General features: G+C 44.8%; 3 protein-coding genes across 3 annotated transcripts in view; 2 read left to right on the top strand and 1 right to left on the bottom strand.

Moving 5' to 3' along the window:
• LOC144697102 (uncharacterized) overlaps positions 1-16,223 on the bottom strand; it is a 377,962-nt gene that overhangs the window by 223,446 nt on the left and 138,293 nt on the right. The gene's annotated exons all lie outside the window — the stretch shown is intronic.
• Positions 1-16,223, top strand: part of LOC144697340 (uncharacterized) — a 316,254-nt gene that overhangs the window by 203,872 nt on the left and 96,159 nt on the right. The window lies entirely within an intron of this gene.
• LOC144697075 (uncharacterized) lies at positions 2,983-7,669 on the top strand. The gene has a single exon (XM_078568881.1). It carries the CDS (start codon positions 3,687-3,689, stop codon positions 4,623-4,625), a length of 939 nt encoding a protein of 312 aa, XP_078425007.1. The 5' UTR covers positions 2,983-3,686; the 3' UTR covers positions 4,626-7,669.

Raw genomic sequence — 16,223 nt, 5'->3', positions numbered from 1 at the left:
TTCAGAGATTCTTCATCCAGAGTGAAACCACAGGCTGACCGTGTGCTGTGTAAAACCTGACATCCTCACTTCCAGGCCCCACTTCTTCCGGAACAACATGAAGTGTCTGCTGTTTTGAAGATCCCTTTCTTTCCCCTCACTATTATCCTCAGATTGTTTACAAATTCCTTGTGTACATAATCCTCCAACACATCCATGTTCTCCACTTTAAGTACTTCCATCAGTCTTGCCAACAGATAGCCATGGAATTGCTGTTATCACAAGAATCAGAACTGAAAACCCTATCACTTGGATCCAGATCTTTCCACAACATACTAATTGATATCCCATCTGAGTTCCACATTTTAACGTGATTGTCCAATCTAGAAAACATAGATAATTTAACTCCTTTAAAACTGATTCAGCACATCTGCTCCACACAAACTACACGAGATTGTCTTTGAGATCAGTTATTCCTTTATAGTCTGTGCTGTTCTGAATGATGACAGTATTAACCTTCTCCCTAAGATAAAAACAAAGTACTGCAGATGCTGGAAATCTGAAATGAAACCATAAAATGCTGGAAGAACTCAGCAGGTCTGGCATCATCTGTGGAGAGAGAAACGGAGCTAACATTTTGAGTCTGTATGACCCTTCTTCAGAGCTAATGAGGAACAGAAATGTGATGAATCTTATACTGTTTAAGAAGGGGTGAAGCAGGTGGAGCAAAGTAGAAAGTCAGGATAGGTGGGAGCCAAGGAGAAGTTTGACAAGACACAAGACAGCGGGAGTGTTAATGGTAGTGTTTGAGTTTTGGTAAACGCCTTGTCAAACACCAGGAGGAAAATGGAAAACAATGAAGGTGAACATGGTGAAAGGGACAAATGGAAATCCCGTCAGAGAGAAGAGCTGAACTTCATTAACCTTCTCCCTAACCTGCATGGATTTACGAAAGGGAATTCATGCTTGACAAATCTACTGGAATTTTTCGAGGATGTAACTAGTAGAGTTGATGAGGGGGAGCCAGTGGATGTGGTTTATTTGGACTTTCAGAAGGCTTAGGACAAAGTCCCACATAAGAGATTAGCGTGTAAAATTGGGATTGGGGGTAGTGTATTGAGATGGATAGAAAACTGGTTGGCAGACAGGAAACAAAGAGTAGGAATAAATGAGTCTTTTTCTAAATGGCAGGCAGTGACTAGTGGGGTACCACAGGGATCGGTGCTGGGACCCCAGCTATTCACAATATATATTAATGATTTAGATGAGGGAACTAAATGTAATATCTCCACATTTGCAGATGACAAAGCTGGGTGGGAGGGTGACCAGTGAGGAGGATGCAGAGATGCTACAGTGTGATTTGGACAAGCTGAACGAGTGGCCAAATGTATGGCAGATGCAGTATAATGTGTATAAATGTGAGGTTATCCACTTTGGTGGTAAAAACAGGAAGGCAGATTATTATCTGAATGGCTATAAATTGAGAGAGGGGAATGTGCAAGAAACCTGGGTGTCCTCATGCAGAAGTCGCTGCAGGTAAGCATGCATGTGCAGCAGGCGGTAAAGAAGGCAAATGGTATGTTGGCCTTCATAGCCAGAGGATTCGAGTACAGGAACAGGGATGTCTTGCTGCAATTATACAGGCCCTTGGTGAGACCACACCTGGAATATTATGTGCAGTTTTGGTCTCCTTATCTGAGGAAGGATGTTCTTGTGATAGAGGGAGTGCAGCGAAGGTTTACCAGACTGATTCCTGGGATGGCGGGACTGACGTATGAGGAGAGATTGAGTCGGTTAGGATTATATTCGCTGGAGTTCAGAAGAATGAGGGGTGATCTCATAGAAACCTATAAATTTCTAACAGGACTAGACAGGGTAGATGCAGGAAGGATGTTCCCGATGATGGGGAAGTCCAGAACCAGGGGTCAAAATCTGAGGAATTGGGGTAGACCATTTAGGACTGAGATGAGGAGAAATTTCTTCACCCAGAGAGTGGTGAGCCTGTGGAATTCATTACCACAGAAAGTAGTTGAGACCAAAACATTTTATGTTTTCAAGAAGGAGTTAGATATAGCTCTTGGAGCTAAAAGGATCAAAGGATATGGGGAGAAAGCGGGAGCAGGCTATTGAGTTGGATGATCAACCATGTTCGTGATGAATGGCAAAGCAGGCTCGAAGGGCTGAATGGCCTACTCCTGCTCCTAGTTTCTATGTTTCTGTCCTAGCCCTGTCACTTCATTTATTGAAACCAGGGGCTCTCCTTATTCTAATGATGACATTCCCGATCTGCCCAGTTGCTCTTGAAGTCAGCACTTTAATTGTTTGTACATTGTTTCATCATGTTCCCACATTTCACTAACAAATGTTGAAACGTTTGCTCCACTCCCACAGGGTTTCATCTGTTTAAAGCTACAAACAGAAAGGTCCAGTTTTCTCCTGGAGTTTGCAATAAATCAGCTTTTGAAATGATGCAGAGTTTCAGCCAATGAGGGAGATCCGGGCTCAGCCCCGCCCCTCATTCACTCCGATTGGTTGAAGAACCAGCCTCTCCCGCTCTGTCCTCCAGACCCGCCCCCAGCCTCTATTGGTCCAGAACATCTGTCTATCAGGCGAGTCCCGTGAGCTGGGGCATGCGCCGTGCAGCGGGACACCAGTGCGCAGGTGCAGTGTCAAAGAGTCTGGAGCATGCGCACTGCGATCGATGGCCTTGTGGAACGAGGCGCCTGTTTGTCCCGGAGAAGTGGAGTCAGAGCGAGGCGGTGGGTGGGAGGATTTGGAAACATTTTGTGGATCCGCAAACCCTGAGGAATAATTGTCAGCTCCTGGTTTGCAGCTGCGGGGCTTCTCCCTCCCGGGAACAGGCCCAGGTTAACGGCCGCCATCCTGGCTCAGCGAGTGGAGGATGGTTCACATCAGAGGATGGGGGAGGGGGGACAATAAATAAGAGGTTACACTTTGGGCTCAAATCAATGAGGATCTGATCTGTGGGAAGGAAGGAAACCCTGGGAGGTGGGCGGGGAGGATTCAGAAACACCCGCTGGAGGCCCCAAACCCCCAATAAGACTCATTGATTTTATTGTCAGTCTGCAGACAGGAGCTGGAGAACTGAACCCAGGCAGAGGAGAGGGAGGGAGAAAACTGGGAGTGGAGGAAAGAAATGGTGGAGATGGTGAGATGAGTTTGGATTTCAGCCCAGGGAGGAGGGAGTGTGTGTGGGACGGGGATTTACAGCTTTGGGGAAACAAGAGGGGAAAAAATGTTCCACAGAAACTAGAATTGTCTGTTCCTGATTTCTGCCTTGGATTTAAAGTGATGACTTGTGTAATCTCCTTATAAAGGATAATATTAGGAGAAGATTTACAGATGGGAAACTCAAACCAAACTTCATGTCAAGAACTGACAGTCAGTCAGTTCATCAGGACCTGAATATCATCGGCCTTTGAATGTGGAAGGAGAGTCTGCTCTTTCTGTGGAAGAAGATTTCAAACATCAGTGTGACTGGAAAAGCACCAAGACACACTCCCCACCCCCTAACACCCTGAGTGACAGCATTACAGTGCACTGACTGTGGAAGGGGTTTTAGCAAGTTACACAGCCTGAACAAACATCACACCATTTCCAGTGGGGAGAAACTGTACACGTGTTCTATGTGTAGCTGAGGCGACAACTGATTGTCCAGCCTGGAGAGACACAAGGATACTGGTACCATGGAAAAACCATGGAAATGTGAGGACTGTGGTAAAGGATTCAGTTATAGATCCCGGCTGGAATATCATCGACGCAGTCACACCTGGGCCAGCACAGTGGAAAAACAATGGAAATGTGAGGACTGTGGTAAAGGATTCGATTATCCATCCCTGCTGGAAAACCATCGACGCAGTCACACTGGGGAGAGGCCGTTCATCTGTTCCGTGTGTGGCAAGGGATTTACTCAGCCTACCTGCCTAATGTTGCACCAGCGAATTCACACTGAGGAGAGGCCATTCAGCTGCACTTCCTGTGGAAAGAGGTTCAGGTCTTCATCTGACCTCAATCAACATCAGCGAGTTCACACTGGGGAGAGACCGTTCACCTGCTCCATGTGTGGGAAGGGATTCACAAAGTCATCCAATCTGGTGACTCACCAGCGAATTCACTCTGAGGAGAAGCCATTCAGCTGCACTTCCTGTGCAAAGAGGTTCAGGTATTCATCCACCCTCGAAGAACACCAGCGAGTTCACACTGGGGAGAAGCCATTCGCCTGCTCAGTGTGTGGGCAGGGATTTACTCAGTCATCCAGCCTGGTGAATCATCAGCGAGTTCACACTGGGGAGAGGCCATTCAGCTGCACTTTCTGCGGGAAGAGTTTCAAGCAGTCATACGCCCTTGTTGAACACCAGCGAGTTCACACTGGGGAGAGACCATTCACCTGCTCTGTGTGTGGAAAGAGATTCACTGTATCATCCACCCTTAAGTCACACCAGCAAATTCACACTGAGGAGAAGCCATTCAGCTGCACTGACTGTGGAAAGAGGTTCAGGTGTTCATCTGCTCTCTTTGTGCACCAGCGAGTTCACACTGGAGAGAGACCATTCACCTGCTCTGTGTGTGGGAAGGGATTCACTCGCTCCTGCAGTCTAGTGACACACGAGCGACTTCATAAGTGACTGCAGGAGTTGGATTTTGCTCATTTTGCTGCTGTTAATCACACCCTGAATTGATAGTCTGGGTTTGTTTCTGCTGTTAACAATCCCTCTAACTGGCTGGAGTTTAATATTCTGGAGATGTCACTGATTTTCAGGGTTGCAATGTCCCTTTTTAAAAGCACCATCAGTGATTTTTCCCTTTAACTCAAGAACTCTCACCAGGAACTATAAACAATAAAATTGTGAACTTTTACTTCAATCCAAAATTGATCTTTGGTGCAAACTCTACAATTCAGTGTCTGGAATGTTCCACTGATTAACATCTCTAATCAGAAAATGCTGATTAATCCTTGCTGACAATTCTGACTTTCTTGCACATTACATACAGTGACAACTTCATTTTGAAATTAAATTATCAAGGAACTCTCATGAGACAGACACCTCTCAATCTCCGTTTAACTATTTCCCACAGCTTCCTGTCATGGTTGAGTTGGACAAACCAAAAGACAGCCGACAAGGAAGGAATTCTAGCCAAAATTCTCAAGCACAGCAAGTCCTGTTTACTGCTATATCTTCATGGTTTCTTTCTTCTCTGTTGGAAGGTAGGATCCATTCCCAGGACATGGGTGACACAAAAATCATCATCATACACAAAAACAAAGGTGACAGAGGAGATTGCAGCAAGAGCTTTGTCCATCAAAACTCCTCAGTCTCATCCACTCCTTTCATAAGAACATACCCTGTACTGTACAGTTTGATGGCTCCACCTCTGACAGTTTCAGGATGAAGAATGGAGTGAAACAGGGATGTGTCCGAGCCCCCACTTTGTTTGGTATTATCTTTTCTATGTTCCTGACCTTGGCCTTCCCTGCAGATATGGAAGGAGTTTTCCTGCATACTCGAGCAGATGGTAAACTCTACAACCTGTCCAGTCTGAAAGTGAAGTCAAAAAAATACAGCCTGTCTCGATCACAGACCTCTGCTACAGTGATGATGCCATGCTAGTGACTCACACAGAAACTCAGCTACAAAGACTCATGCACTGTCTCTCCCATGTCTGTAACTTGTTCTCCCTTACTGTAAACATCAAGAAAACTGTGGTTTGGGGACATGGTGTCACATCTCCACCCTAAATATCACACTAAATAACACCCCGCTGGAAGTGGTCAGTGAAATCTATGACCTTGGGTCCACAGCGACAGACAATCTGTTTCTCAATGCAGAGCTCGATACATGCGTAGGGAAAGCAGTTCCGCTTTTGGCCGACTCACGAGTCGTCCATGGAATAACATCAAGCTGCCTCTCAGCACCAAGATGCTGGTTTATGAAGCCTCTGTCCTCAGCACCTTGTTGTCTGTGAAACATGGACGATTTACAGTGATCAGGAAAGGAAGTTCAACAACTTTCACCTTCGATGTTTATGGCACTGGGCATCTCAGGGACAGAATCAAGAATGTGGCAGTCCTCTCAAAGACAAATCTCCCAAGCATGCTGGCTCTCATCAAGCAGAGGTGACTTCACTGGCTCGGGTATGTTCACAAGATGGAGGACGGGCATTACAGTGGCTTGACAACAGATGCCAACACTGAAAACAACAACCCACAACCACACCTGAGAACTATTTCATATGTGCCACCTGTGGCAGAACCTGCCTCTCACGGATTGGTCTCTTCAGCCATCAGTAAAAATGAACCATAGGAAGCTCCCCCATCCCCAACAGTTTGATTTGCTGCACATCCACCATCTTATGTAGGTGGAAGGATGTTGACAACATCAGTAAAAGAGGAAGGCTGGAATGGGAATAGGATCATTAAGGGATTAGGCAGGATAATACCACAGGGAACGATAGAGAGATGACAGAAATATTCAATAATTATTGTGTTTCAGTATTTACCAGGGAGATAGAACATGGAGATGTGACATTGAATGATGAGATGAGTCATGAGATAAGTCAATTTAAAGTCCAGAAGGGGGCTGTATTAAAGAAACAAATCAAACTCAAAGAGAATAAAGTTTCGGATCCGGATGGATTGCAACCACAGATTTTTGTTTAAATCTAGGGAAGAGATAGCAGAAGCCGCACTACAGAGATTTAATCATTCATTAAAAAGGTGTAGTGCTTGAAGACTGGCAAATAGCTAATGTAACTCCTATATTTAAAATGGTAGACAGAATATGCCCAGGGAATTATAGACCAGTCAGCTTCACATCTGTGGTAGGAAAAGGTATGAGTCTGGGTGGAGTAGAGGAACAAAGGGATCTCAGAGTGCAAACACCCTAAACAATAAAAGCAGTGCCCCAGGTTAGCAGGGCCATAAAACAGCAAACAAAGCACTAGGATTTATTTCTAGAGGGATAGAATTGAAATGTACGGAAGTTAAGCTGAATCTGTATCAAGCCTTGGTAAGACCGCACTTAGAGTACTGCGTACGGTTCTGGCCACCATGTTATGAAAAGGATATAGAGACATTGGAGGGTGCAGAGAAGATTGACCAGGATGATACCAGCTGGTCTGCAGCAGAGTGGGAGAAATGATGTGAGGCTGGTCTAGGAGAGGGATGATGGATAAAGGAGACATGCAAGTGGGAACTTCACTCAAAGCGTTCTCACTTCTGACCCTTTAACCGGCCTCACCCGCCACTCCCAGGCAGTACCTGACAGGCTGCCTCATCTCCCACTAGCTGAGTCTGTCCCTTCCTCCTCCTCCTCCTCTGCTATGCAATGTTGTGAGGGTGCAGCACATCACTATTATTCTGGAGTTCCTGGCTGCCGAGTACTGAAGATCACCTCCAGACCTATCCAGACACCTGAAACACATCTTCAACATTGTGATGCTTTGCTCGATGACACATCTGGTGGTCATGTGACTCTGGTTGCATCATTCCTGAACCTCATTGGTGCAGTTCCTCACATGAGGCAAGTTTGAAGGGGGGTGTCCCTGGTCTCCAATAATCGGGTCCTTAAATATGGTTCCTGGAATGAGCTCATCTGGAATATTGGAATGTCACAGTCTCCCGGCAGCTCCCAGACCTGCGGGTTAATGTTCACTGTTTTATATTCGGGTCTGGGGGGGATGACGTTCACTGTTTTATGTTTAGTTCTGGGTGATAATATTCACTGTTTTATGTTCGGGTCTGGGGGATAATGTTCACAGTTTTATATTCGGGTCTGGGGGATAATATTCACTGTTTTATATTCGGGTCTGGGGGATAATGTTCACTTTTATATTCGGGTCTGGGGGATAATGTTCACTGTTTTATATTCGGGTCTGGGGGATAATGTTCATCGTTTTATTTTCGGGTCTGGGGAATAATGTTCACTGTTTTATATTTAGTTCTGGGGGATAATGTGCACAGTTTTATATTCAGGTCTGGGGGATAATGTTCACTGTTTTATATTCAAGTCTGGGGATAATTTCCACTGTTTTATATTTGGGTCTGGGGGATAATGTTCCCTGTTTTATATTTGGGTCTGGGGGATAATTTTCACTGTTTTATATTTGGGTCTGGGGGATAATGTTCACTGTTTTATATTCAAGTCTGGTGATAATATTCACTGTTTTATATTCAGTCCTGGGCATAATGTTCACTGTTTTATATTCGGGTCTGTGGGGGTGGGGGAATGGATAATGTTCACTGTTTTATATTCAAGTCTGGGGATAATGTTCACTGTTTTATATTCAGTCCTGGGGATAATGTTCACTGTTTTATATTCGGGTCTGGGCATAATGTTCACTGTTTTATATTCGGGTCTGTGGGGGTGTGGGAATGGATAATGATCACTGTTTTATATTCGGGTCTGGGGGATAATGTTCACTGTTTTATATTCAAGTCTGGTGATAATGTTCACTGTTTTATATTTGGGTCTGGGGGATAATGTTCACTGTTTTATATTCGGGTCTGGGGATAATGTTCACTGTTTTATATTCGGGTCTGGGGATAATGTTCACTGTTTTATATTCGGGTCTGTGGCGGTGGGGGAATGGATAATGTTCACTGTTTTATATTCGGGTCTGGGGGATAATGTTCACTGTTTTATTTTGGGCTCTGGTTTTTATGAGTTAGGGTTGATTCTGCCTCTTGGTGAATGCTGGGTTGTTCGAGCCACCATTTAAATCCCTAATCTCAGGTCAGTGACTGAGTTTTCTCCAATAGGATGGGGATTCTGGGTGGGGGTAAAGGGCCTCAGGGACAGCGATGGGCAGGAATGTGTATAAAATAAACCCAGGCTACACCAAATAATGGTGACCACCATGAAACCATCACGAACAATCTCAGCGCCATGTCATAAAAATTTGGAGAATGTTTTATCAGAACCTTTGATCAATTTTGTTCTGTTAAATATTGTAACTGATGAGTTGGATTGCTGGTTATTTTCTAAAGGCAGCTCAGGACCATCCGTTTCACCATGAACCCGGCCCTGGGGTCTGTGATGAGCTTCAGACCAACAGGAATAATGGAAAGGGACTTGAGGGCTGAGTAGGAGAGTCTGTCCCTGAATCTCAACATATGTTAATGAGATGGATTCATTCAGGACAGACAGCAGGAATTATCTGAGGGAATAACACAGTGCAGTGAGCAAGGAAATCCAGTGGATGTTGTGTGGATGGATTGTCAGAAGGTGTTTGATGAGGAGCCGGACAGGAGGCTTGTTGATAAAGTTAAAGCTCATGTTATTAAAGGGAGTGGGGCAGCATGGGTAGAAATTTGGGAAAGGACAGAAAACAGAGAGCAGTGGTTAATGGATGTTCTTCAGACCGGAGGGATGTAAACACTGGTGTCCCCCAGGGTCAGTGTTGGGACCATTGCTCTCCCCAGTATAGAGAAATGATCTGGGTTTGGGTATATGGGGCAAAAATCAAAATCTCCAGACATCAACGTTGGGAGAGTAAGTGTTGTCAGCAACTTGGAAAAAAGACTTGCATTGATATAACGCCGTTCACAACCCCAGAACGTGATAGCACCACAATCTGGTGGGAGGATCATACAGCAGCAGGAATAAATCTTCAGTCTGGACACAGTCCAGGGGCATGATGACCATCCACATCTTGTTCTTCTATTCAGCTTCACCTGCTGCACCCCACATAAACAGTATAAATTTAATCACATTTCTACTTCCCTTTAGCTCTGAAAGAGTCATACAGAATCTAAATGTTAACTCTGTTTCTCTCCCCACAGATGTTGTCAGACTTGCTGAGTTTTTCCAGCATGTTCTGTTTTTGTTTTAGATTTCCGGCATCTGCACTATTTTGCTTTTATGACATCTTGTTCCTGTTGGACAAAATCAAACAAAGCATTTATTCTATATCTGGTTATCTGATTTTTCATTTTGCACTGTTTACACTGATCTCCTTGGCAATATAGATATTGTTTTTCCTTTCCTTGTTTCCAATTACCGAATATAAGATTTGATTCTCTCAATTATTCAGAGCATCATGTGGACCTTCCCAATTGGTTTCCCAGCCCCACTCCATTTTAGCAATGTTTTTAACATGACTTTATCTCCCATTGAACAGTTAATGTAATGGGTGGGGTAGTTCTCCTTGGAGTTTTGAGATGGGAAGCATGCATCTTCTCCACTGCCTCTAGCAGGGAGGTTCTGGAGAAACTGTTCGTGAGTCTGTCGAGTAGTAGTGGGGAGTGGGACCCCGGTGGGGGAGGATTCACAATCTGGATTTGCAGACCTGTCATGAGCTGAAATGGTCTGTGACCAGGGGAGTGAACAGGGGTGGAGTGAATTGTCATTAAGACACCAGTCATTGGGCTTGACCAGATCATCAGTTTCCTTCATGATAGCTTTTTCAGTGTCGTTTCTACAGAGTGATTAAAGCTCCCGACCATCACACTGGACTCTGGGTGGTTGGGGATGTTGAAATGTTGTCCCACACCCACAAGATGAAAGAGCTGCTGCATTACATCTGCAGTGAAATGAGAACCATATCACCCTCTATCCTTTTCAGAAAGTCCCATCTGATTAAGATCTGTTCCCACAAGATTTCAACTGTAGTGACTGCATCAATTTTACAGTCAGTGAAAGCTTCAATCCACCAGGTAAACATATCTATAACTACCAGAATATGCCAGTCATCTCCTTTTACTGTGGGTTGTGGGACTGTATAATCAATCTGCAATATATCCCAGGGACATCATTAAGATGGGACATGTTAATGGGACCTTTCATTTGGCAGAAGCTGGCTTAATTTAGACACAGATGAGACGCAGATTCGGGTGGTGATGGACATCTTGGTGCATCCTCAGCTTCCATTAGTAATTATGTAACAAATCGAGGACTTGAAACAGAGAAACACTCCCCTAATTTGACCCATAAACAAAATTCTAAGGCTTTGAGATGTGATTCAAATCAAATTAGAGCCATCCTTGGACAGGAAACCTTATGATATAGAATGGGTAAATCTTGCTGCGAGGGATGAGGGGAAGACTTTCCTATGGTGTACAGCCTCTTTGACCAGAGTCACATCAGGTCATGGTCCTGACAAGTTTTTACATCAGCCTTAACTGGAGTCTGTCATACTGGTGCCAATGATGGAGTTTTGGGTAGATCCCATGGAATCCCCGCTGGAGCAGCTTTCCTGCTGAATCAGTCTGCTTGGTTATAACTATCACCCTCTTCACTAACTCCTGTGGAGTTTGAATTGGAGGGTGAGTGGCTTCCTTTCTGCTGTAGAGAAGCTGTGTTTTGCCAGAGAGGTTGGTTTTCACTGAGGGAGTTACAACCAAAAGATCTTTCAGAATAGTTGGAGATTCTGTCTGCAACGGTTTGAAGGGCTGTGATCACAATTACCTCAGATTTCTGGGCTAAATATTGTGGTGGGTATTTCATAAGGATGTTACAGCTCTCATGGGGAAACAAAGACACAGCACCATTCTGATACAGTCCACATAAACCTCAATGAGCTTAACAGTGATGTGGCTTTAACAGGTCCAGTGGACATGGCCTCTCACTTCACATGTCACAGAATCACACAGTGCAGAAAAGGCCCTTCGACCCATCGAGTCTGCACCGACACGTGCGAAACACCTGACCTACCTAACTAATCCCATTTACCAGCACTTGGCCCATCGCCTCGAATGTTATGACGTGCCAAGTGCTCATCCAGGTACTTTTTAAAGGATGTGAGGCAACCCGCCTCCACCACCCTCCCAGGCAGTGCATTCTAGACCGTCACCACCCTCTGGGTAAAAAGGTTTCCCTCACATCCCCCCTAAACCTCCTGCCCCTCACCTTGAACTTGTGTCCCCTCGCGACTGACCCTTCAACTAAGAGAAACAGCTGCTCCCTAGCCACCCTGTCCATGCCCTTCATAATCTTGTACACCTCGATCAGGTCGCTCTTCAGTCTTCTCTGCTCCAATGAAAACAATCCAAGTCTATCCAACCTCTCTTCATAACTTAAATATTTCATCCCAGGCAACACCCTGGTGAATCTCCTCTGCACCCCCACCAATGCAATCATATTCTTCCTATAATGTGGCGACCAGAACTGCATACAGTACTCCAGCTGTGGCCTCACCAAGGTTCTATACAACTCCAACATGACCTCCCTACTTTTGCAATCTATGCCTCGATTGATAAAGGCAAGTGTCCCATATGCCTTTTTCACTGCCCCAGTAACATGACCCTCCGCCTTCAGAGATCTATGGACACACACGCCTAGGTCCCTTTGTTCCTCAGAACTTCCTAGTGTCATGCCATTCATTGAATACTCCCTTGTCAAATTACTTCTTCCAAAGTGTATGACCTCACACTTTTCAGGGTTAAATTCCATCTGCCACTTATCTGCCCATTCTACCATCCCATCTATATCTTCCTGTTGCCCAAGACACTCAACCTCACTGTTAACCACCCAGCCAATCTTTGTGTCATCTGCAAACTTACTAATCCTACCTCCCACATAGTCATCTATGTCGTTTATATAAATGATGAATAATAGGGGACCCAGCAAAGATCCCTGTGGTACGCCATTGGACACTGGCTTCCAGTCACTAAAGCATCCTTCTGCAATCACCCTCTGTCTCCTACAACTAAGCTAATTTTGAATCCACCTTATCAAATTACCCTGTATCCCATGTACATTTGCCTTCTTTATAAGTCTCCCATGTGGGACCTTGTCAAAGGCTTTGCTGAAATCCATGTAAACTACATCAACTACACTACCCTCATCGACACACCTGGTCACCTCCTCAAAAAATTCAATGAAATTTGTTAGGCATGGCCTCCCTCTGACAAAGCCATGCTGATTATCCCTGATCAAAACTTGCCTCTCCAAGTGGAGATAGATTCTCTCCTTCAGAATTTTCTCCAGTAATCTGGGATCATCTGGGATTCTTTCATACTGAAACACACCAACCAATTGGTAATTTTGTGGTTTTAGAGTGTTAATACTGCTTTAGTACTGTACTCCACAATTCACCCGCTCTATCACACCGGGGATACTCCCTTAACTTGGCCCTTTACTTATAATGTCACTGTGGTGTGTGGGGAGTGTAGAATTATTGAATTAAGCTCGACCAGGTATTCTGTGTGCTTAACTAACCAGTGAACCCTGTCTGAGAAACACACGGAAGAAAACATGATCAATTAATTCTTGCATTACTACAGCAGATATTCATTGTTCTGTCTCTGCCAGCAAGGCTGTGGAATTGATTGGATAGATCTTCCAAAAGAAACAGCACAGGCATGATGGGCCGAATGGTTTCCATCTGTGCTGTTTCATTCTGTAAAGCAGTGAATATAAACTATAAGAGAAAAAACAGTGACTGTGGAATTGAACCCAGCCAGAGTCAGCTCTTTCAGGGGAGGAGTGAGTGGAGAAACAATGTTGATAACTCAGTGTATTCCCACAGGACAGCAGTGGTTTAAATCACTTCGGGAAATGTAGCAATGCAGAGCAGCCACTCACTGGGAATTTTGTCTCCTTTGATTAAGTATCTCAAGTGAATAACAATTATTTTCTATTCCCAGTTTGGGGTTTCGATGTCGCTGTTTTTAACCAAAGTTCCGTGCGGAACTGAAAATGCCCTATTCACCCTGCAGGAGCCCAGTGCGCAGGCGCATTGCCCTGTCTTTGGAGCATGCGCAGTGTCACTGATCAGCGTCATGCTGCAGACGGTTTTGGAATCAGGTGAACGCGGCCGGGTCGCAGGGAGGGAACGCAGCCGATTGGTGGGGCAGAGAGGAAGCGGAGTCTTCAGAAACACCTTGTGTAGGCCGCAAGTCCCGAATAAGAACCTAAAGCTCCCGTCTTTGTAGCTTTGGGCTTTTTCCCGGAAACCGTCCCAGGTCAATGCCGCTATCTTAGTTCAGCGGGGAGCAGAGCGCATGTGTGGCCTTCCTGGTGACGCAACAGAGTGGGCGGGGCTTCAGGGTCTCAGTGACCAGGAGAGTTTTGATGCTGAAACAAAAACAAAAATTGCTGGAAAAACTCAGCAGGTCTGACAGAGCATCCTGAAGATGAGTCATCTGAACTCGAAACTCTGTTTCTCTCTCCACAGATGCTGTCAGAACTGCTGAGTTTTTCCAGCAATTTTTGTTTTTGTTTCAGATTTTCAGCATCCGCAGTATTTTGCTTTTATCTTCGAGTTTTTATGCTGGACTGACTGATGTCTTTTGACAACTCTTTTCACAGGTTTACATGCTGTAAACTCAAAATGTTCCATCTCTTCTGAATTTATATCGTCAACTGACGGTTATGATATTTGAGATCTCCCACAAGGAGGTAGAAGATTTGAAAGCTGCTAGAATTTCATCTGACTCCAGTGTTTCTAATATCTTTCCAGCTGCCATCTCCAGCAGGAGATTTTAAATGTGAAAACAGTGAAATCGTTTCAGAAGTGAGTATTATTGAGCATTCATCTACAATTTAGAGCTTTTAGTGCTGTGCTTTTAGAGAGTTCCATATCTCTGGGGCCAGTGTGGCTCCTTTACCGAGGATCTGAATCAATGTCCATCTATTGCTCTGTTTCACCTTTGCCCTCCCCAGTCACCTCTCTGTCACTGTCTAACTTCGTCTGCCTCTAATAATGGGTGTATTTTAACCATGCCTGATATTTTAATGTTATTTCCACCAAGTGTATCCGAATGAAGTTTCTACTGCCATCCCCCGGCTATTCACTGCTGATTTACCAGCTTTATCTTCCCATGCTGATGAATTATTTTTCCTTCACCAGAGATCGTTTCTTTTCTGCTTCTGAGCTTATAATGATGATCAAATGATGCTCTATTTTTCTTCCCCGTAATTCTCCATTTTTCTTCCCTGTAATTCAATCTGCATATCCTAACACATTACCTCTCTTTCACAATTTCACAGGGGGTTAGAAAGGGAGGATTGTGATCAAGAAACTCAAACCAAATATCACATTAGGATCTGATGTAGTCGCCCAATTTATTATAACCTGAATAGCATAGACTCTTGCACATGGAAGGAAAAGGCACTGTTCTCAGTGGAGAGAAATTGTACATGTGCTCTGTGTGTGGACGAGGCTTCAGCCGATCATCTGGCCTGTCGAAGCACAAACGCAGTCACAATGGGGAGAAACCATGTAAGTGTGGGGACTGTGGGAAGGGATTCAATCACCCATCGGAGCTGGAAACTCATCGATGCACCCACACTGGGGAGAGGCCATTCATCTGCTCTATATGTGGGAAGGGCTTCACCCAGTCATCCCACCTGAGACACCAGCGAGTTCACACTGAGGAGAAACCTTTTAAATGCCTAGGCTGCGGGAAGTGCTATAAAGGTTCCAGCGATCTGATGTCCCATCAAGGTGTTCACACTGATGAGAGACCTTTTAAATGCTCAGATTGTGGGAAGTGTTATAAAAGTTCAGGAGAACTGATGTCTCATCAACGTGTTCACACAGATGAGAGACCGTTCAGGTGCTAACACTGTGGGACTGGGTTCAGGAGATCATCTGACCTCACTGAACACCAACGAATTCACACTGGGGAGAGGCCGTTCACTTGCATGGAGTGCGGGAAGAGATGCACTCAGTCATCTACCTTGCTGAGACAGCAGCAAGTTCACACTGAGAGAGACCTTTTAAATGTCCAGACTGGGAAGTGCTAAAAAAGTTCTGGGGAACTGATGCTTCATCAACGTTTTCACACTGATGAGAGACCATTCAGGTGCTCTCATTGTGGAACTGGGTTCAAGCACTCATCTCAACTCACAAAACACCAGCGAACTCACACTGGGGAGAGACCATTTACCTGTACTGCTTGTGGGAAGGGATTCACTCAGTCAAACACTCTGCTGACACATCAGCAAGTTCACAGTGAGTATAGACAATTTAAATGCCCAGACTGTGGGAAGTGCTATAAAAGACCCGGGGATATCCCACCTCATGACAAACCAGCAAGTTCACACTGGGGAGAGGCTGTTCACCTCGATCGTGTGTGGGAAAGGATTCACTCAGCCATCCACCCTGATGAGGCACCAAGTTCACAATTGACTCCAGGAGATGGATTTTTCTGTTAATCACATCCAGGACACAACCACATTCAGTGGAGTCCTTTTTCTGCTGATATTAATAAACTCCAGCCCAGTTATGGGTGTTAATATTCTGGATAAATATCTGGATAAATTAGCTTTATGTCAAAC

The sequence above is a fragment of the Cetorhinus maximus genome, chromosome 23, assembly GCF_964194155.1.
Source record: "Cetorhinus maximus chromosome 23, sCetMax3.hap1.1, whole genome shotgun sequence".
Classification (NCBI taxonomy): domain Eukaryota; kingdom Metazoa; phylum Chordata; class Chondrichthyes; order Lamniformes; family Cetorhinidae; genus Cetorhinus; species Cetorhinus maximus.
This window is presented reverse-complemented; position numbering and strand designations above follow the sequence as displayed.